We start from the raw sequence: 17,953 nt of genomic DNA, 5'->3' as shown, positions 1-17,953 counted from the left end.
ACTCAACAAATGACCCAACACTTTCATGCTGGTTCGTACTCCAACTCGGTAGCAGATGACCACAAAGGCCACTAAAGCCTATACCACGTTCGGGTAAAACTACATGGGGGAAACCCCCAGATCCGTGTGTACTCCCCTGACAAAGGGATGAAGAGGCAGCCGCAGACCCTGTTCCAGATGTGCCAAGTATAATGGCACTCACCCCTCGCCGTCATGATCGCACACGGACCCCGTCAGCCTAGGCTCCTCAAGTGTTAGGGCACGAGGAATGTCGAATCCTTCGCATGCCCATCTCAACTGATCCCGCCTTCTGTCAGAATCCCTCTCCACATCGAGGGCCCTCCTCGATCTCTTCCGAGACTCCCCGACAGAGCCTTCTCTCTCGGCCCCGAGTCTCCTATTACAGACCTCTATTGGCGGAGGAATAGGAGAGCTCACCTTGATCATGAAGCCAATGGAAGATAAGATCATGTACATATCCTCCACCAAGTCCTCCGTGCCTAAAGGCCTGGCATAAGAACGGATCTTCTGCAGTGCCTCCTTTTCTAGACCGCTAAGGACAACTGGCCTTAGGGCCTCCAGATTTGCCTCCGGCCAAGTCGAGCAGGCAAAGATAGCATCGTCTCTCTAAGCCCACACAAAATGCTCCCTTCAGTCCTCCTCCAATTCAGTAAGATCCAGGAAGAGCTTGAAATTATCATTAATATGATAAAAATAGTGTGGGTCCCCTTCAGTCGATCCTACACTCAACAAATGACCCAACACTTTCATGCTGGGTCGTACTCCAACTCGGTAGCAGATGACCACAAAGGCCACCAAAGCCCACACCACGTTCGGGTAAAACTACATGGGGGAAACCCCCAGATCCACGTGTACTCCCCTGACAAAGGGATGAAGAGGCAGCCGCAGACCCTATTCCAGATGTGCCAAGTACAATGGCACTCACCCCTCACCATGATCGCACACGGACCGCGTCAGCCTGGGCTCCTCAAGTGTTAGGGCACGAGGAATGTCGAATCCTTCGCATGCCCATCTCAACTGATCCCTAAGGACGCTTGAACGCAAACGCCGAAGTACGATAACCTTCCCTTCGTGATGGTTAGAAGCGGGAACTGGGGAAGCCATGGAAAAGTTCCTCCTTTACAAAGTTCATTGATTCTAAAGATGAAAAGTCTATGAGAAAATCCTCTCAGGCCCTAGAGTATTTATAAGCCTCCGAAGAAGTGTATGGAAAAACTTAAGAGGCCTAATCCTGAAGCGACCAAAAAAGATCCTTTTACAGAATCTAGAACGGCTTGCTCGAAATACCAACCGTCGCTCTTGCCTATTATTCCACGCCAATAAATTGGCAAGGAAGCGCCCCTCGTACTGTCTACAACGCTTCGTCTCCCCTAAAAAAGTGGTTCGAGGTCTCGACTCAACAGTTATGGTGGTTAGACCAAAAGTCCTATACCACGTTTTCAGCCGTGATCAAACTGGCTAAAAGCCCTCAGATGCCTTAAGCAAGTTTACGCTGATTGAAAGCTCTCATCTATTTCACTCGAACCCGACTAAAGTCAGCTCCAAGTGAACAGGGCCATCTGTTATGGTAATTCACCATCTAAAAACAAAAATCTCAAGAAACTGTCTTCATAGGCCCAAAAAGCTATGGCCCAAGCCGGCGTAGTGGCCCAAGCCGGCGTAGTGGCCCAAGCCGGCGTAGTGGAAACTGTCTTCATAAGCCCAAAAAAGCTATAGCCCAAGCCAGCTTAGTGGCCCAAAGCCTAGCCAAGAACAAATCTATTAACCCGCCGAGCGACGAGTCATCTTTACCGACACGAAGCACGGGACCGGTCGACCCCTTATAATCAAGACGACTCCTCAAGGGTTCGCCCGCCTTATAACCAAGACGACTCCTCAAATGGTCGGTTCGATCATCTACTCGGCTATCTACTCGGCCAAAAGTTTACTCAACAACTATCTAGTCGGCAAGTCATAAGGACGACACGAGAACCAACCCGTCTCTACTAAGGGGATAAGATCCAACTCAGCTCCCTTCAGATATACATCAATCAACGCTACAACATTGATCGATCCCATCAAGATTTTAACTCTGACAAATCTCAGGCATAAACAACGTACTCCGCTCATAAGTCATTTCCCAGATATCACTAAGATATCTGCTCGAATGACTTTCCTTCCAATCACCAGCCGACATCTATAAAGCAAAGAATAAGTAAACAGTCAGCCTATCTTCTGCCATGCCTCTATCTGTTAAAATACGGGATATGTTGGAGATATCTTCTCATGTGCTCGAATGACTTCCCTTCAAATTGTCAACCGACATCTATAAAACTAAGAACGATTCAGCATCTTGTCTACTCATCCCACCACCGCCCCCCTGTGCGTGGTCAAAGCTAAGGGTTAGAATCTCAGAGGCGAATGACTATAAAAAGGAGGAAGGAGGGTAAGGACAGGAGGTTCGGTTTTTTGCTACTCTCTACTCTCTGCTCTTTTCTTTTAATCTTGACTCTACTAAGAGACTGAACCTTCATTAAAATCGGAGGAATATTTCTCCCAAAGGATCTATTCTCTCTTCACCAATAGCTCTAAAAGAGTACCCCCTAAAAAAGACCTCAATGGTTCCGGGACTCTCCCTCAAATCCTACTCAAGCTCACCAGCTGACTTGACCGTCGGAGGTACCATGGGGAAAACAAGCTCTGCCCTCTTACGGGTTCGTTCTTCTTGTTTATGCAGCAAAATCAGGAATTCTAGTCCAAGGATCAGGCATAAAGCCGGAGGAGGAGTCGGCCCCATCTCTCATCCCCTCACTCTTCATCATCCGCGGACAGCTCTTATCATGTGTGATACCAGACATCAACAAACACAGACCTACAAATGTACATAATATGGATGGAGTATTTGTAAAATACACCAAATAAATTAAAGAGACAAATCGTTCTCAAAATTATAAAAAAGAAAAACTAAAACAAACGTACGGCTACGATATGAGGACACAACGTGGGGACTCTCTCACCAGCTAAAATTCTAGTTCACGGTACTACATAATTAGTTTTAAAGTTTAATTATACTCTTATTATTTAAATATCATACTCTCTTTAAAAGCACGAGTTTGAAAAAATATTTTGATAGACAAAAATACCATTAAAATTCAAATATTAATCCATTAAGTAAGAGTGAGTTGATAAATTGATGAATTCTTATTAGATATATATAGCATGAAGATAAGGATATAGTTTAAATTAAAATGTAAACCTGAATAAAATTATTAAATATCAAATTTATAAATATATATAAGATGAAGGGCATATATGCAAAAACCAAACAAATTAGTGAGGCAAATAATGTCCGCCCCAGAGGTCGAGCCCAGAAACAACACAGACCTACAAATATATATAATGTGGATAAGGTATTTGCAAAATACACCAAACAAATTAAAGAGATAAAATCGATCTTAAAATTATAAAAAAGGAAAATTAAAACAAACAGCTACGATATGAGGACATAACGTGACGACTCTCTCACCAGCTAAAATTTAAGTAGTTCACGGTACTGGGTAATTAGTTTTAAAGTTTAATTATACTCTTATTATTTAAATAGAACTCTATTTATAATTGTTATCCTCTCACATGCAACATCACATACCAATGTATATCACCAAGAAATTACAATAATTTTCATAACACTTTCATCTCCTTCTACAGATATATGCCTTTGTTATTTTTTTCTTATTAGATTATATCTAATTCTTTTAAAGTAATTAATTATATTGTATATTTAATTTTTTTCATATCAAGAAATATCAATAATTTTCACAGCACTTTCATCTATTTTCTTCTTATTAGATTAGATTAGATTATTTTAAATCAATTAATTATATTGTATGCTTGATTTTTTTCCAGATTAAAAATTATAATAATTTTAATAGTATTTTCATCTCTTTCAACAGGTATGTGCATTTGCTATTTTCTTCTTATTAAAGAAGATTAGATTATTTAAATTTTATAAATTATAAAATTACAATAATTTTCACATAATTTTTGATCTATTTTCTTATTATTAGATTAGATTAGATTCTTTTAAAGCAATTACTTATATTGTATGTTTGATCTTTTTTAGATCACAAAGTTTAATTATACTATTATTATTTAAACAGATACTATTTGTATAAAAATCAAAGAGAATCTCACACATATTTAAGATCTCAATGCCAATTATAATATAAACACATGGGTGTTGGTTAAAATAAATTTCATGTATGGGCTTAATTTATATGATCATACTTTCACCAGATTAGATAATTTAATTTTTTTTAACACTCAAACTCTTCCATAAAATAAAAAAGAAAGTAGCAATATTATAGCTATATATATCCACAGGACCGCAGATATATTGAAAATGAGCGAAGAAAACCACACAAATAAAAACCATATTAATTACCCACACACATCCACTATTTTCAAAACCACCATTCTCCATTTCCATCTATAATATATCCACATACCAAATTAAACTGCTGGAGTTTTCCCACACCAAACTACACTATTGATCAACCCGCATTTTTTCTTTGTACTTAAATTGTATAACATTCATTGCAATGAGGACTCATATGAGCCCAACAAAAAAAATTAATGTACTAGACCTTATAGTTAGTTAATAATGAGATCCTATCATTATAAATAAACTAAGTAAATATTAATAATTCTTAAGAATGTACTACGTTCCCCTAGCATCCACTGCAAACTTGTTGGTTGTTTATTCCTGGCCCCAAGATATTTTCAAAATTAATCATCTATTTCATAATTTTTTTAAAAATGTCTAAATAAAATTTATGGCAAATGTAATAATCCATGTTTATAGATTTTAACTCAAAATAAATCTCACTTATTTTATAGTAAGAAAATAAATAAAAGAAATTATTTAACCATATGCATTGCACGTGCACAAGAACTATATGTTCGAATAAAAACCTCCTTAGCCTAAAAACTAAAAACCTCCTTCATCCATTGGATCTAGATGAATCCAATGGCTGGGATTCAGTCAAATAGTCAACAAACATATGCATTAATTACCTCAACGCAGTGAATCCAGATTCACTACCTCAACGTATCTCGAATCACTGCAGTGAATCCAGATTCACTGCAGTGAATCCAGTGAATCTGGATTCACTGAGTTGATGTAATTAATGCATGTGTTTAATGAGGTAATTAATATATGTGTCTGTTGACTGTTTGACTGAATCCTAGCCATTGGATGAAGGAGGTTTTTAGTTTTTAGGCTAAGGAAAAGACTACTATCAACTTAAATTGATATCCACCAAACTTCCTAACTACTCATTTATTAATATAAAAAAACTTTTTTCATATCATGCAAAGATCCCTAAAAGTAATATGAGTGGCTAAAAAGTTTGGTGGACAACAGGTTGTTTTATGTAGGGTTGAGAAGTCACAGACTGCGGATTAGTGAGACCAAGACCTAATTTAAAATTGGGCAAGGGTTTGTAATGGGGACTTATGTTTTAGGCTTGTGATCAGTCCTACATTTGGACCCGTTAGTAAATTTGGGTGAGTAAGGACGCTAGGGTTTTGGACGGATGTTCACCGATGTATCTCATGCGAAGACCGACTTTCTAACTTAAAATTCATGCGAACCACATGCTGTTTAGATTAATATTTGAATGTTAGGATAGCATTTCCAATTCATGATTTTCATGTTCAGCGAGTGGTCTCTATGGCCTTTCGGTGTTCATAAATTCTAACTGCGTGTCTACCTATCTTTGATACTTCAAAGTTTTTTTTTTTTTTTTTTGTAAGTTAACATCTAGTAATTATTTCTTATCAGATGTGTTCTTGATGTTAAATAAAATGATGTTAAATAAAATGCAAATGATTACAATGACTAGGACATTGGTGGAAACCAAAGTTTCTGATTATTTTCTACAACAGAGCGAGCGCAAAGATGATTAGGAATGAACATATATTTAAAAGTCAGATCCTCTAATTTAAACTGAGAAATCATGATTATCAGGTCAAAAGTCCTAATGAAATACTAACATGATTGGAATTATTTGGAAACCCATAATTTAAATTGGGAGTGAAATGAAACATAGATACATGGAAATAACTTTGATCTTCATTTGTGCTCGAAAGCAAGCCCTGTGATCTGTTGGACTGAGAAAGGAAAAATGTTGGATTCCAACGTCATCTAAAACGGGGGCAGGCCATTTGATTTGTTTAATTAATGACGTTTAGCTATCACAAAAGAGTAACATGTTTTGAATTTTAGTAAATTTTATATAAAGACAAATCTAATGGATAAAAATATTGGTGGACAAAACTCTCAATTAACTTAAGTTTGTTCTAGCTTTACTCTGTAAAATGGTTTATACTTTACTCTGTAAATTAGCTGTTTCTGATTATGAAAAAAACTTATTAGAATTAGTACATTTTTAAGAAGAAACTATAGAAGATTAGGAAATATTGATTCATGATGGTTAAATAATGGGCGAATACGTTGAGTATAATAATCATGATGATGATAATATAATAATTAAAATCTAGCTCCGACACTGAAAAGAGAGCTTCTTTTCAATAATAGTTCAGATAAAAAGAAGATGGCGAAGTGTATATATACATTTACATGCGAATGTTGTCCGTTGAAATTGTTAAAGGAGGAAAATGAATGGGCCCCACCACTCAAATTATGCACTGAAAGTGGAAAGTACCAAAAGGTTGTCACGGTAAAAGAAAAAATATTATAAAATTAAGAATAATGTTTTTCCAGCCGTTACAAATAGACACAAAACTCTTTAGGAAAAATTCATCCTAAAAACAACTCCACATATAGAAGAGTGAGAGAGAAAAATAGAGAGAGTTTCTCCTTGTAAAGAGAGATTGTAACTCCAATGTTTTTTTTCTCATAGTGGATTCTTCTATCCTTGCTCGTAGTTTTTATCCTAAATTCATTTAGGTGGTTTTCTACGTAAATCTGTATTCTTTTTATTACTTTCACTTTACTATTTGCTAAGACCCTGCTCTATTGGCCCCGGGTTTGTGCCAGCAAATGGTATCAGAGCCTGGCTTAGGTTGTATGTATCAAGTTATTGTATGTTTTGTGGCTGCCACCAAAGGTGGATCCTCCACATCAGAAAATAAGTTAGATTATCATTTATCTTTTGAAGATGATGGGTACTATTCACGAGTACGGTATTGTTTATAAATACGATACAATTCATAAATATAGTACTATTCACGAATATGATTACTGCTCATAAATACAGTAACTATTTGCGTGATGTGGTAAGAAGTCACTATTCGTAGTAGAAGCAATGGCAGTGAAGTTCGAGATCGAAAAATTCAACGGGAGTAATTTTTCACTGTGAAACTTAAAGATAAAGGCTATTTTGAGAAAAGATAATTGTCTAATGGCTATTGGTGCAAGGCCAGATGACATCACAGATGATAAGAAGTAGAATAAGATGGATGGAAATGCTATTGCAAATCTCCATCTGGCATTAGCAGATGGGGTGCTGTCAAACATAGAGGAGAAGAAGACAGCAAAGAACATCTGGGATACTCTAACAAAGCTATACGAGACAAAATCTCTGCACAACAAAATCTTCTTAAAAAGAAGACTTTACACTTTGAGGATGGCAAAATCTACATCAATGACCGACCATATCAACACCCTAAACACACTGTTCTCCTAACTCACAACGTTGGAGCATACAATCTGTGTGAATGAACGTGCAGAACTTCTACTTTAGAGTCTACCTGACTCGTATGATCAGCTCATCATCAACCTAACAATCAACGTCCTCACGAACAATCTAGTCTTCGACAATGTTACAGTCCCTGTTCTGAAGGAAGAAAACCAACGCAAGAATAAGGAAGACAGACAGGCAAGATTGCAACAAGCGGAGGCCTTATCGGTGACGAGAGGAAGATCAACGGAACGTGGCTCCAATAGGAGTCATACTCATGATAGATCAAAATCAAGAAGTAAGAAGAATATCAAATGCTACAATTGTGACAAAAGAGAGCACGTGAAATTGGAGTGTTGGCACAATAAGAAAAGTGGTGATAAAAAGTCTTCAGAGCCATCAACATCTCAAGGATGCGTTGTCAGATAATGGTAAAATTTTATACAGTGGAGCAACCACTATTGATGAAGGTAAAAAGAGGCTTGCTGATGTCTGGCTTCTAGATTCAGCAACCTCCTAGCACATGACCTCCCGAAGAGAATGGTTTCACAAATATGAACCTATCTCAGGAGGGTTTGTATTCATTGGCAATGATCATGCCTTCGAGATTTCTAGTATTGGCACTATCAAAATCAAAATATTTGATGGTACAATACGCACTATTCAAGATGTACGACATGTGAAGGGCTTGAAGAAGAATCTATTGTCTTTAGGACAATTAGATGAGCTCGGGTGCAATATCCATATAGAAAACGGGATCATGAAGATTGTTAGAAGGGCGCTTGTTGTGATAAAAGGAGAAAAGGTAGCTGTAAATCTATACATGCTCAAGAGAGAAACCCTGTAGGATGTTGATTCATCTGTGACATCAACTAGCCATCGATAAGAACAATCCATGATGTGGCATCGCAAACTAGGTTACATGTCAGAACGAGACTTGATGATTCTCTCCGATCAGAAGCTGCTTCGTGAACTTAATTCGGTAGCTCTTCTATTCTGTGAGCATTGTGTTATAAGTAAGCAGCATCGGCTGAAGTTCAATACATCGAGTTCTAGAAGCAAAGCTATTCTGAAACTAGTTCATTCTAATGTATGGCAAGCACCAGTTACACCCATGAGAGGAGAAAAATATTTTGTGTTATTTATCGATGATTACTCTAGGAGATGTTGGGTGTATCCTATCAAGAAGAAGGCGGATGTGTTCTCAATCTTTAAAGCCTACAAAGCGTGAGTCGAGCTTGAATCTGAAAAGAAGATCAAGTGTTTAAGGTCAGATAATGGAGGAGAATACACAGACGGTGAATTTCCTACATTCTACAAGTAAGAAGGCATCAAAAGGCAATTCAATGCTGCTTATACTCCTCAACAAAATAGCATGGCAGAGCGGATGAACATAACTCTGTTGGAAAGAACAAGAGCAAGCAACTGCAAATCTAGATAAAATCTTTTGGGCGGAAGCAGTAAAAATCGCTTGTTATGTGATGAATCGATCTCCATCAACTGCAAGCCAGCTGATTATTCTAACCTCCATATATTTGGAAGTCTAGTGTACGTAATGTACAATACCCAAGAAATTACAAAGCTAGATTCAAAATCTAGAAAATGTATATTCTTGGGGTATATGCTGACGGAGTAAAGGGGTATCGCTTGTAGGATCCCACTGACCGTAAAGTTATCAAACATAGATGTTATCTTTGTAGAGAACTAACTACAAAGTGAAGAAAAAAGCAGCTCAAGGAAGGACTGTTTTCGTCAAAAGTTGGTCTCGTTGTGGAATTCATTATATCTTCGATCGATTACAACAAATTCAAAAGAAATAGCCTTTTTATAAGACCTCTTTTACACAACAAAATGAAAATTATAACTTTTTAGAAACAAACGCAGGATCGTTGTTTGGATCACTGCTTGCGTGGGATCTTTGCCTGTGCCGGGAGCGCTTTGACTCGTGGACCACCAAATCACAGATTCTGATTGAATCGTGAGGGGTTTAATGATTCTTCCTTCGTTTATCGAAGTGAGAATTTGAAACGATATCTTATCAAAGTAAGATAGTCGTTCTTCTTGAGATCAAGTCAAAGCTCGAATCTCAAGGTATTACCAGAAGCTCAGGAACTCTGCTCTCTCTGCTCCAAAGTGCTCAAAAAAAATCCGCCCCTCAAACAAATGATCACCAGGGGGTATTTATAACCCCTGGACGAATAACCACTTCCGAGACAGTGTTTGCTGTCTCGGCGGTCGAGACAGCAAAGACTGTCTCGGGTTCTGAGACAGTAAACACTATCTCGGGTTCCGAGACAGTAAATGCTGTCTCAGAAATCCTCAACCGCCCAGCAGTTTTCTTGTAACTACCTTCCCACGTTTTACAACTCCGTTATATTGACAGTTATCAACGTGATTCTCGCCCACGACGTTTCCCACGTTCTTGAACAGTTAGTGGCCACGTGTCGATGGTTACAAAACAGTTTTTGATTTTTTAAAGGCTGTCTCGCCCAGCGAGACAGCAAAGGCTGTCTCGCACGGCGAGACAGCAAAGACTGTCTCGCGTGCGAGACAGTCTATACTTGCGTTCTTTTGATTTTTTGAATGATTTCCTCTTGAGCTGTATTTGGATATCTTTTCAGCATTTTTTGACGCCTACAAGGACTCAGAGACTTTAGTGTTCAGGTAGAAAATAATTTAAATTCTTCGGAAGTAACATCGGAGCATGATGTACAATAACCAATTAAGTCCGAGGCTCCAGAAGTTCGAAGGTCAATTCGTGAGAGAAGACCACCAACTTGGTACCCGAAGTATATTACGGAGAGTAATATTGCATATTGTCTTTTAACAGATGATGGAGAGCTATCAACTTTTCATGAAGTTATAAATAGTACAGATGCATCTTTATGTATGGCAGCGATACGATAAGAAATTAAAACTCTCCATAAGAATAAGACTTGGGTACTTGTGTCACTACCACAAGGAAGAAAGACCATTGAAAATAAATGGGTCTATAAGATTAAGCAAAATGGCGATAATCAAGTGGAGGGATATCATGCTAGATTGGTAGTAAAAGGATATGCGCAAAAGGAAGATATTGACTTTAATAAAATATTTTCTCCTGTAGTACGACTTACAACAGTTCAAATAGTCTTAGCTATGAGCTCTATATTTGACTTACATCTAGAGCAGCTAGATGTAAAAACAGTATTTCTTCATGGAGATCTTGAAAAAAAAAATTATATGCTCCAACCAGAAGGTTTTGAAGAAAATGAAAAGAGAACTTGGTTTACAAATTGAACAAATCTCTGTACGGTCTAAAGCAGACGCAGAGGTGTTGGTACAAGAGATCTGATTCATTCATCATGAGCCTTGTATACAACAGACTTAATTCAGACCCTTGTGCATATTTTAAGAGGTTTGGTGAAAATAGCTTTGTTATCTTATTGTTATATGTTGACGATATGTTGGTTGCAGGCCCCAACAAAGATCGTATCAAAAAATTAAAGGCACAGTTGACTAGGGAATTTGAAATGAATGATTTAGGATCTGCAAACAAAATTCTAGGGATGCAAATTTATCGAGACAGAATTAATAGGAAGATTTGGCTTTCTCAGAAGAATTAGTTGAAGAAAATCTTACGGCGTTTTAATATGCAAGATTGTAAGTCAATTTCTACCCCACTTCCTGTTAATTTTAAGTTATCCTCCACTATGAGTCCTAACAGTGAAGAAGAGAGGATGGAGATGTCTCGAGTACCGTATGCATCAGCAGTGGGAAGATTAATATTCGCTATGATTTGTACATGACCAGACATTGCACAAGCAATGAGAGTGGTTAGTCGATACATGACGAATCCTGGTAAAGAGCATTAGAACACTGTAAATAGGGTCCTAAGATACATTAAGGGAACCTTAAATGTTGCATTATATTATGGGGGATCAGATTTTATTATCAATGGATATGTTGATTTTGATTATGCAGGTGATCGTGATAATAGCAAATCCATCACAGGCTATGTATTTGCACTTGCTTGCGGAGCTGTAAGCTGAATTTTAAAACTACAGTCAGTTGTGGCTACTTCAACAACAGAAGCAGAATATGTAGCAGCTACACAAACTAGTAAAGAGGTGATATGGTTGAAGATGGTGCTGGAGAAACTCGGGCATGAACACAAGAAGATTTTTTTATTTTGTGACAACCAGAGTGCTTTGCATTTAGCAAGAAATACAGCTTTTCATTCAAAGACAAAACATATTCGAGTTCAGTACCACTTCGTTCATATAAAGTGAAAGAAGGAACAGTGGATATGTAGAAAATTCACACCAAAGACAATCTAGCAGGTTTTTTGACAAAAACGGTCAATACTGATAAATTTATTTGGTGTCGATCCTCTTGTGGTCTGTCGGAGACATGAGCAACATGAAGATGGCAAGATAGAAAGAATAGTGTGAAGATATGATTGATAATCAATCAAATCTTCAAGTGGGAGATTGTCAGCCGAAATTGTTGAAGGAGAAAAGTGAATGGGCCCCACCACTCAAATTATGCATCGAAAGTGGAAAGCACCGAAAGTTTGGCACAGTAAAAAATATTATAAAATTAGGAATAGTATTTTCCCAGTCGCTATAAATACGCCCAAAACTCTTCAGGAACAATTCATCCCAGAAACAACTCCACATATAGAAAAAACAACCCCACATATAGAAGAGTGAGAGAGAAAAATAGAGAATTTCTCCTGGTAAAGAGAGATTACAACTCCAATGTTTTTCCTCATAGTGAATTCTTATATCATTGCTCGTGATTTTTATTCCAAATTCATTTAGGGCGTTTTCCATGTAAATTTATGTGTTTTTTTATTACTTTCACTCTACTATTCGCTAGACCCTACTCTATTAAGCCCCGGGTTTGTCCCAACAAATGTATCATTAAGCTTTGTTGTTTTCGAAAACAAGGAGCTACAGACGTCAAGTGCGGTTGCATGATCCACCATTCACAACTAACACAATGTGAACAAGAATAAAAATATAAATTTGCACGTCAAAGTATATATACATATAAGGTATAAGATATATCACATGTCGGGTTATACACAGATTACATTTGTGCACACATAAGGTAAGAGATATACATACTCACGTGTGTCTCTTAGTTTATAACTAATTACAAGGCACGCATCTTCAACAACTTCCAAGAGATCGGTATAGACATTCGACGAGTATATTTCCATACTCAATACTTTCAGCTGCTGCTAGAACCTCCAATTGACTGAAGGAAATTTACCAAACTGACATAAACATCGTCATTTGCTTTTACACTCATTATGAAATCAATGTGACCATATGGATCCAGGTACAACAACTCGGGCTCAGATTTCAATTCTTTTATGGTCCTTCTGACATCAGTCACATCGGCTAAGGCGTCGCTACCTCCATAAGCCATCCATAAGGGAAGAGACTCAGGGATATTTCGAAGATCAAAAGCCGGGGGTGTAAAATGGCCATACCGTTTTACATTTCCCCATAAGCCGTAATCATACTTGGCAAAAGTTCCCTTCCGAATCACTGTCATAATTAGAAAAGACGAGGAGAATTTCAGAAAAGGAAAAAAAAACGAAGCCATGAATTTCTGTACTGAAGCAATAGTTGCTGTCTCATGGGACTTGTAAGTTGCTCATTCAAACTCAAGCTGGCCATATGGTAAATAGCATACTACCTTTTTCCATCACTAAAATAAAATAAAAAATAGACATCAATACAGCAGTATTAAAAAAACATCATAGGAGCAGTATAAACTTTCTGACTGAGCCAGATGATGAGAATAATGGAGCTCGAGGTAAAGATTATAAATGTCAATAACTGGGTAAGGATACCTGATTCATGTGTACAATCTATAAGCTCCAAAAACTAGAAAATAGTCAAAGGGTAGTATTCAAGTAGGAGTTGCCATGCCATATGAAATTTGCTTTTAGACAAATGGGGAGTATTATCCGTATGACAATATGGCATGCATGCATGTGCCTTTCGAAAGTGCGGATTTACTTTCTTTTGTAAGCCAAGAGTCCAAATACAAAAGTACTTCAGCACACAACAGATCCACAAGCATACACGCCACATATGAAATGTTAGAACACCGTCAGTCTAAATGATTTTTAATGGTTGAGTTTGAATGACTACTAGAAACATCCAAACGAACACAAGCATCCAGGCCACATATGAAATGTTAGAACACTGTCAGACTAAATGATTTTTAATGCTTGAGCATGAATGGCTACTAGAAACATCCAAATGAACAAATATCCAGAAAAGGAAGTTAACTTTCTGGAGTCTGATCTAATACTAGAAGCGTTCCGAAATCAATTCACTTCTGAGGTCACTGATTTTAAAGATTGTGGAACTTCCACCTTCTTTTACTTGAGTTTGAGTTGTATACAATTTTTATCTTTGGACAGAGTAATTATAAGGGCTGGGTTCCAGCAACCTTATGGTCATGTTATCCTCTTTATTTTTAACAGTAAGAGATGAGTAGGTTCGGGGTTTAAGCATGCCTGATTTTGACTTATTCTGGATGAATCTGATTGGCATGCCTAAAGCACCATAACATGCAGCCAATAAATACTGGTATCAGCCAGTATTTCAAGCCTTGCATTATACAAAGTAAGTTTAGAGTTAAATTACAGGAACTACGTGATAAGGAGTAAATTTTGAAGGTTAACAATAATAAAAAGGGTAGGCTATATTTGTCAGGTGCTTATGCTGCTTAATAATCAGTGTTCAAAAGTAAAATGCATACTTTGAAAAAGATGGTTCAGATTCTTTGTTGATGAAGGATGGGGCTCATATGCCAGATAATATTCTATTCGAGACTTGTTGAAGCAGCAATTTTCTCCTGCAAATGCCAATCATAAATTATCACCTGTACAGTTTCTCATAAAAGAAATAAATTTCACAGGTATCTTGTTCCTCTCATATTTGAACAGTAACAGTAACAGTAAAAAACGAAATCACAAGGCTACCTGACAAAATATCTCACCTCTCAAGTCAGACAAAGTTGTAGATGAACACTGAAAGTAAACAAGATCATGAAGAGTGTACATATATATGCACACACATATATACATATGCATGTGTGTGTGACTGTTTGTTATCCCATGTGTGTGTATGCATACACTGTGCGTGAGCGCGCGGGTTACACACACACACATATACACACACGCACACATATGCATGTGTGTGTATATGTATGTATGTATGTATGTATGTATGTATGTATGTATGTATGTATGTATATATATACATACATACATATATATACACAAACACATATGCATGTCTATGTTATCCCATGTGTATGCGTGTGCAGACACAGACTGTGCGTGTGCGCGTGAGTGTATCACATATCAATGCTGCAAAGTTGGAAATGCAAGGATAATAAGAAGCAACCAAGAAAATAAAGGCAATAGCCCATTATGACCTGCTCGGATACGATATTTGAAAAACTGCAAACAAATAATAAGAGGGCAGCACAAGATTTCAACTAAAAGATATGAGTGATACCCATCAGTACTCTTAAAGAGATCGAGTGAACTTACAAACAATGTTTGAAAAAGTTTTTTTGAAACTCGCTTCACAACTTATTGAAGGGTAAACGCTTCGGAACTCAAAAGTGAAGCTATTTATCTCTTGGAACTTACGCGTCATCACTTAAAGCATAGTTGAAATGTGCGCTTTGCGCCTCATAAATCGCTTTTTTTAAGCACACGCTTAAGGCTAGATAGTAGGACATAAAAGGATCTTTGACTAACATTAAAATGCCCCCATATAGTTTCAATATGACTATGTGAGTGTAAATAAAATATATATCTTATGCATGTAGCTTAGTTTATTATGATTCATTTATCTACTTCACATATTTAATTCTTATTTACTAATCAGGACATGAATGCATATATTTGTAATTATTATGTCACTATATATAATAAGTTCAGAATTTTTACAAATTTAAAATTAAAATATTTAAATTCATGAAGCTTACGCTTCATGCTTTGAAGCTTACGCCTAGCTTCATCAAAGGGTCTAGCACTTCGCCTTGCGCTTCCGCTTTTTTAAACATTGCTTACAAAAGCAATAAAGTAGCAACCATTCCTGTGGAAATGAAATACCACTTTAGCATTTAATCAATCGGTTACTACCACATATGGCATACATAACGTGGCATGATATTTAGCATCTGCCGACCATTTATGCATAGCTAATTCTCACGTTTGATCTTGTCTGTAGGTGTAATGCTGTATTAATCATGTGGCTGTCAGTCACATTTGGTTAAGATACTTTAACCTTTTATAATCATAAGTTCTTGATAATTCTACATAAGATTTCTTTACTTCAAAGAAATCTCATTGATTATGAGCATCTTGTAGTTTATTTAAGTTGCAAGTTATTACCGAGCACAAATTTTGAACTCAGAAAAGATTCCATCAATAGACTGTTAAAGATAGATTGGAAGTTACTACCAAGACAATATTTGAACTTAGAGAATTCGCAAAATGTTAAGGATTCTAAGGAAAATGTTTAACCAGTAAAAATTATTAATCAAGAGTAGATAAATACTGAACTCATCCACGAGTAGCTATCTGATGTGCAAGACAATCTGGGAATGGAACTGGGAAGCAGAATGTTTATGTCTCTGTTTCAAACTAGTCGGAAGAAATTATATATTAGCTCCAAGAATTAAGAAGTTTTGAAATGAATTTGTAATCAGCCAATGAACTGGGTTATTTTTTGTACATCATAACAAAAACTGTTCCCAAAAACATACAAAACTATCTTGTATCATAATCCCAAGCATGCCAGCAATCTCACTGTGAATTTGTAAACTTCACAAATGCTAATACTAGCATATTTCTTTAGTTACATAGTAACATCTAACATCTATTTAAGTGGCTAGATCTAGCATTCAACCCGTAGGTTTCATGTTGTGGCGTGGATAAAAATTGATTAAAACTGCCATTACATTATAAGCTGTTGAGAACGATATATATTACGTAGAGCATACAGCAGACAAGCTAACTTAATCCATTATATTATTTGAGAGCTATTGACGAAAAATATAGATTTCCATGAAAGTACATATCAATTAAATCATAATAGAATGGAAGGCTAATGTTTATTGCGATGTGATTGAAGAACCTGTTATTGCAGCAAGCATGTTACTACAGTCCATATGCCCATCACATAAATAATCCAATATCTCCACGCCAATAGCACTGGTATATGATAGAAATTGGTTCCTTATTCTTTATTTACCTAATTCAAAAGAAAATCTTCGAGTGAAATGAAACCTAACCTTCGGAAATTAAGCTGATGAATACCCATAGTTAGAAGCATCTGCATTGAAGAAGAGGTAAAAAAATCAACCTGTCACAAGAATCCCTTTTAGTTCATTTAGATAGGCCAAGTTCTAACTTACTTGATCAAGATGCAGTTTTACTGCCCTAAGCACAAAACTCGAACTGAGATGATCTAGGTAAGATATGGGACAAAGTAGTGCAGCAGCTTCAATCATTTTCACTGTATCAGGCATGGTGAAAGCAGCTAAACCCATAATAGTTCCCTGCCAATAAGGAGAATATGAATAAACCTATAGACGTGATACAAAAGATGTGAACAGTATATGAAATCTAAAATGAATATATCATTGCAATCGACTAGAATGAAGGGTCAAGGTGTTACCCAAATACCTGTGAATGGCCAACATAGAAGACTTTAGAATTTGTTTCTGTATGTACATAACTTATCATCGCCTGCAAATCATTCTCAGCCAATTCTTCCCAGCTCCAATCCCAAAACTCCTGTCGAACAAGCAAACAATAGGTTGTACTGTTGAGGTAAGAAGCCCAAATAAATTCATGCAGGTTTACGTGTCCCTCTGCATGTCAAACAAAAGCATGCACGCACACACACACGCATATTTATGTATATGCCTATATACAATATTGATTTGTAAAATGGTACATGTTACAGAAAAGTTGATTTGATCAATTTTTAATGTAAATCTTCTCTGTTCACAATTCTAACAAAATATCTCTAATTAATTCTTACTGAACATGTACAGAATGTGTTTAAAAAAACAACCGTCTAGTGTGCAACTTTTACATTACATGGTAGTATGACTCCTGTATTAACATTAAGCACATAAACACAAACAGGAGAGTAGGCATCAGCTCAAAACATTTCACATGTATGAATCATAATTTGGATGCATAACACAAA

General features: G+C 36.7%; 1 protein-coding gene across 2 annotated transcripts; it reads right to left on the bottom strand.

Moving 5' to 3' along the window:
* Positions 1 to 12,702: 12,702 nt before the first annotated feature.
* On the bottom strand, positions 12,703 to 17,947 carry LOC109827262 (triacylglycerol lipase 1). Of its 2 annotated transcripts, none has more exons than XM_020394246.1 (6): positions 17,414 to 17,947; positions 17,151 to 17,294; positions 17,028 to 17,068; positions 16,871 to 16,947; positions 14,475 to 14,570; positions 12,703 to 13,246 (listed from the first exon to the last, which is right to left on the bottom strand). In XM_020394246.1, the coding sequence occupies exons 2-6, from the start codon at positions 17,283 to 17,285 to the stop codon at positions 12,924 to 12,926; spliced, it is 672 nt and encodes a 223-aa protein (XP_020249835.1). In that variant the 5' UTR covers positions 17,286 to 17,294; positions 17,414 to 17,947; the 3' UTR covers positions 12,703 to 12,923. The 2 variants fall into 2 exon arrangements, with proteins under 2 accessions (XP_020249835.1, XP_020249834.1); XM_020394245.1 differs by having other exon boundaries at positions 17,422 to 17,947.
* Positions 17,948 to 17,953: the final 6 nt, after the last annotated feature.

The sequence above is a fragment of the Asparagus officinalis genome, unplaced genomic scaffold (assembly GCF_001876935.1).
Source record: "Asparagus officinalis unplaced genomic scaffold, Aspof.V1 AsparagusV1_Un99, whole genome shotgun sequence".
NCBI classification, from domain to species: domain Eukaryota; kingdom Viridiplantae; phylum Streptophyta; class Magnoliopsida; order Asparagales; family Asparagaceae; genus Asparagus; species Asparagus officinalis.
This window is presented reverse-complemented; position numbering and strand designations above follow the sequence as displayed.

Bases quoted from the DNA above. Each gene is read 5' to 3' on its own strand.
- LOC109827262 (XM_020394245.1), bottom strand. From the start codon at position 17,481: ATGATAAGTTATGTACATACAGAAACAAATTCTAAAGTCTTCTATGTT. The intron at 17,069-17,150 runs GTAAGTTAGAAC...TCTTCAATGCAG, and splicing joins TAAAACTGCATCTTGATCAA to ATGCTTCTAACTATGGGTAT. The intron at 16,948-17,027 runs GTTAGGTTTCAT...ATCATATACCAG, and splicing joins CATCAGCTTAATTTCCGAAG to TGCTATTGGCGTGGAGATAT.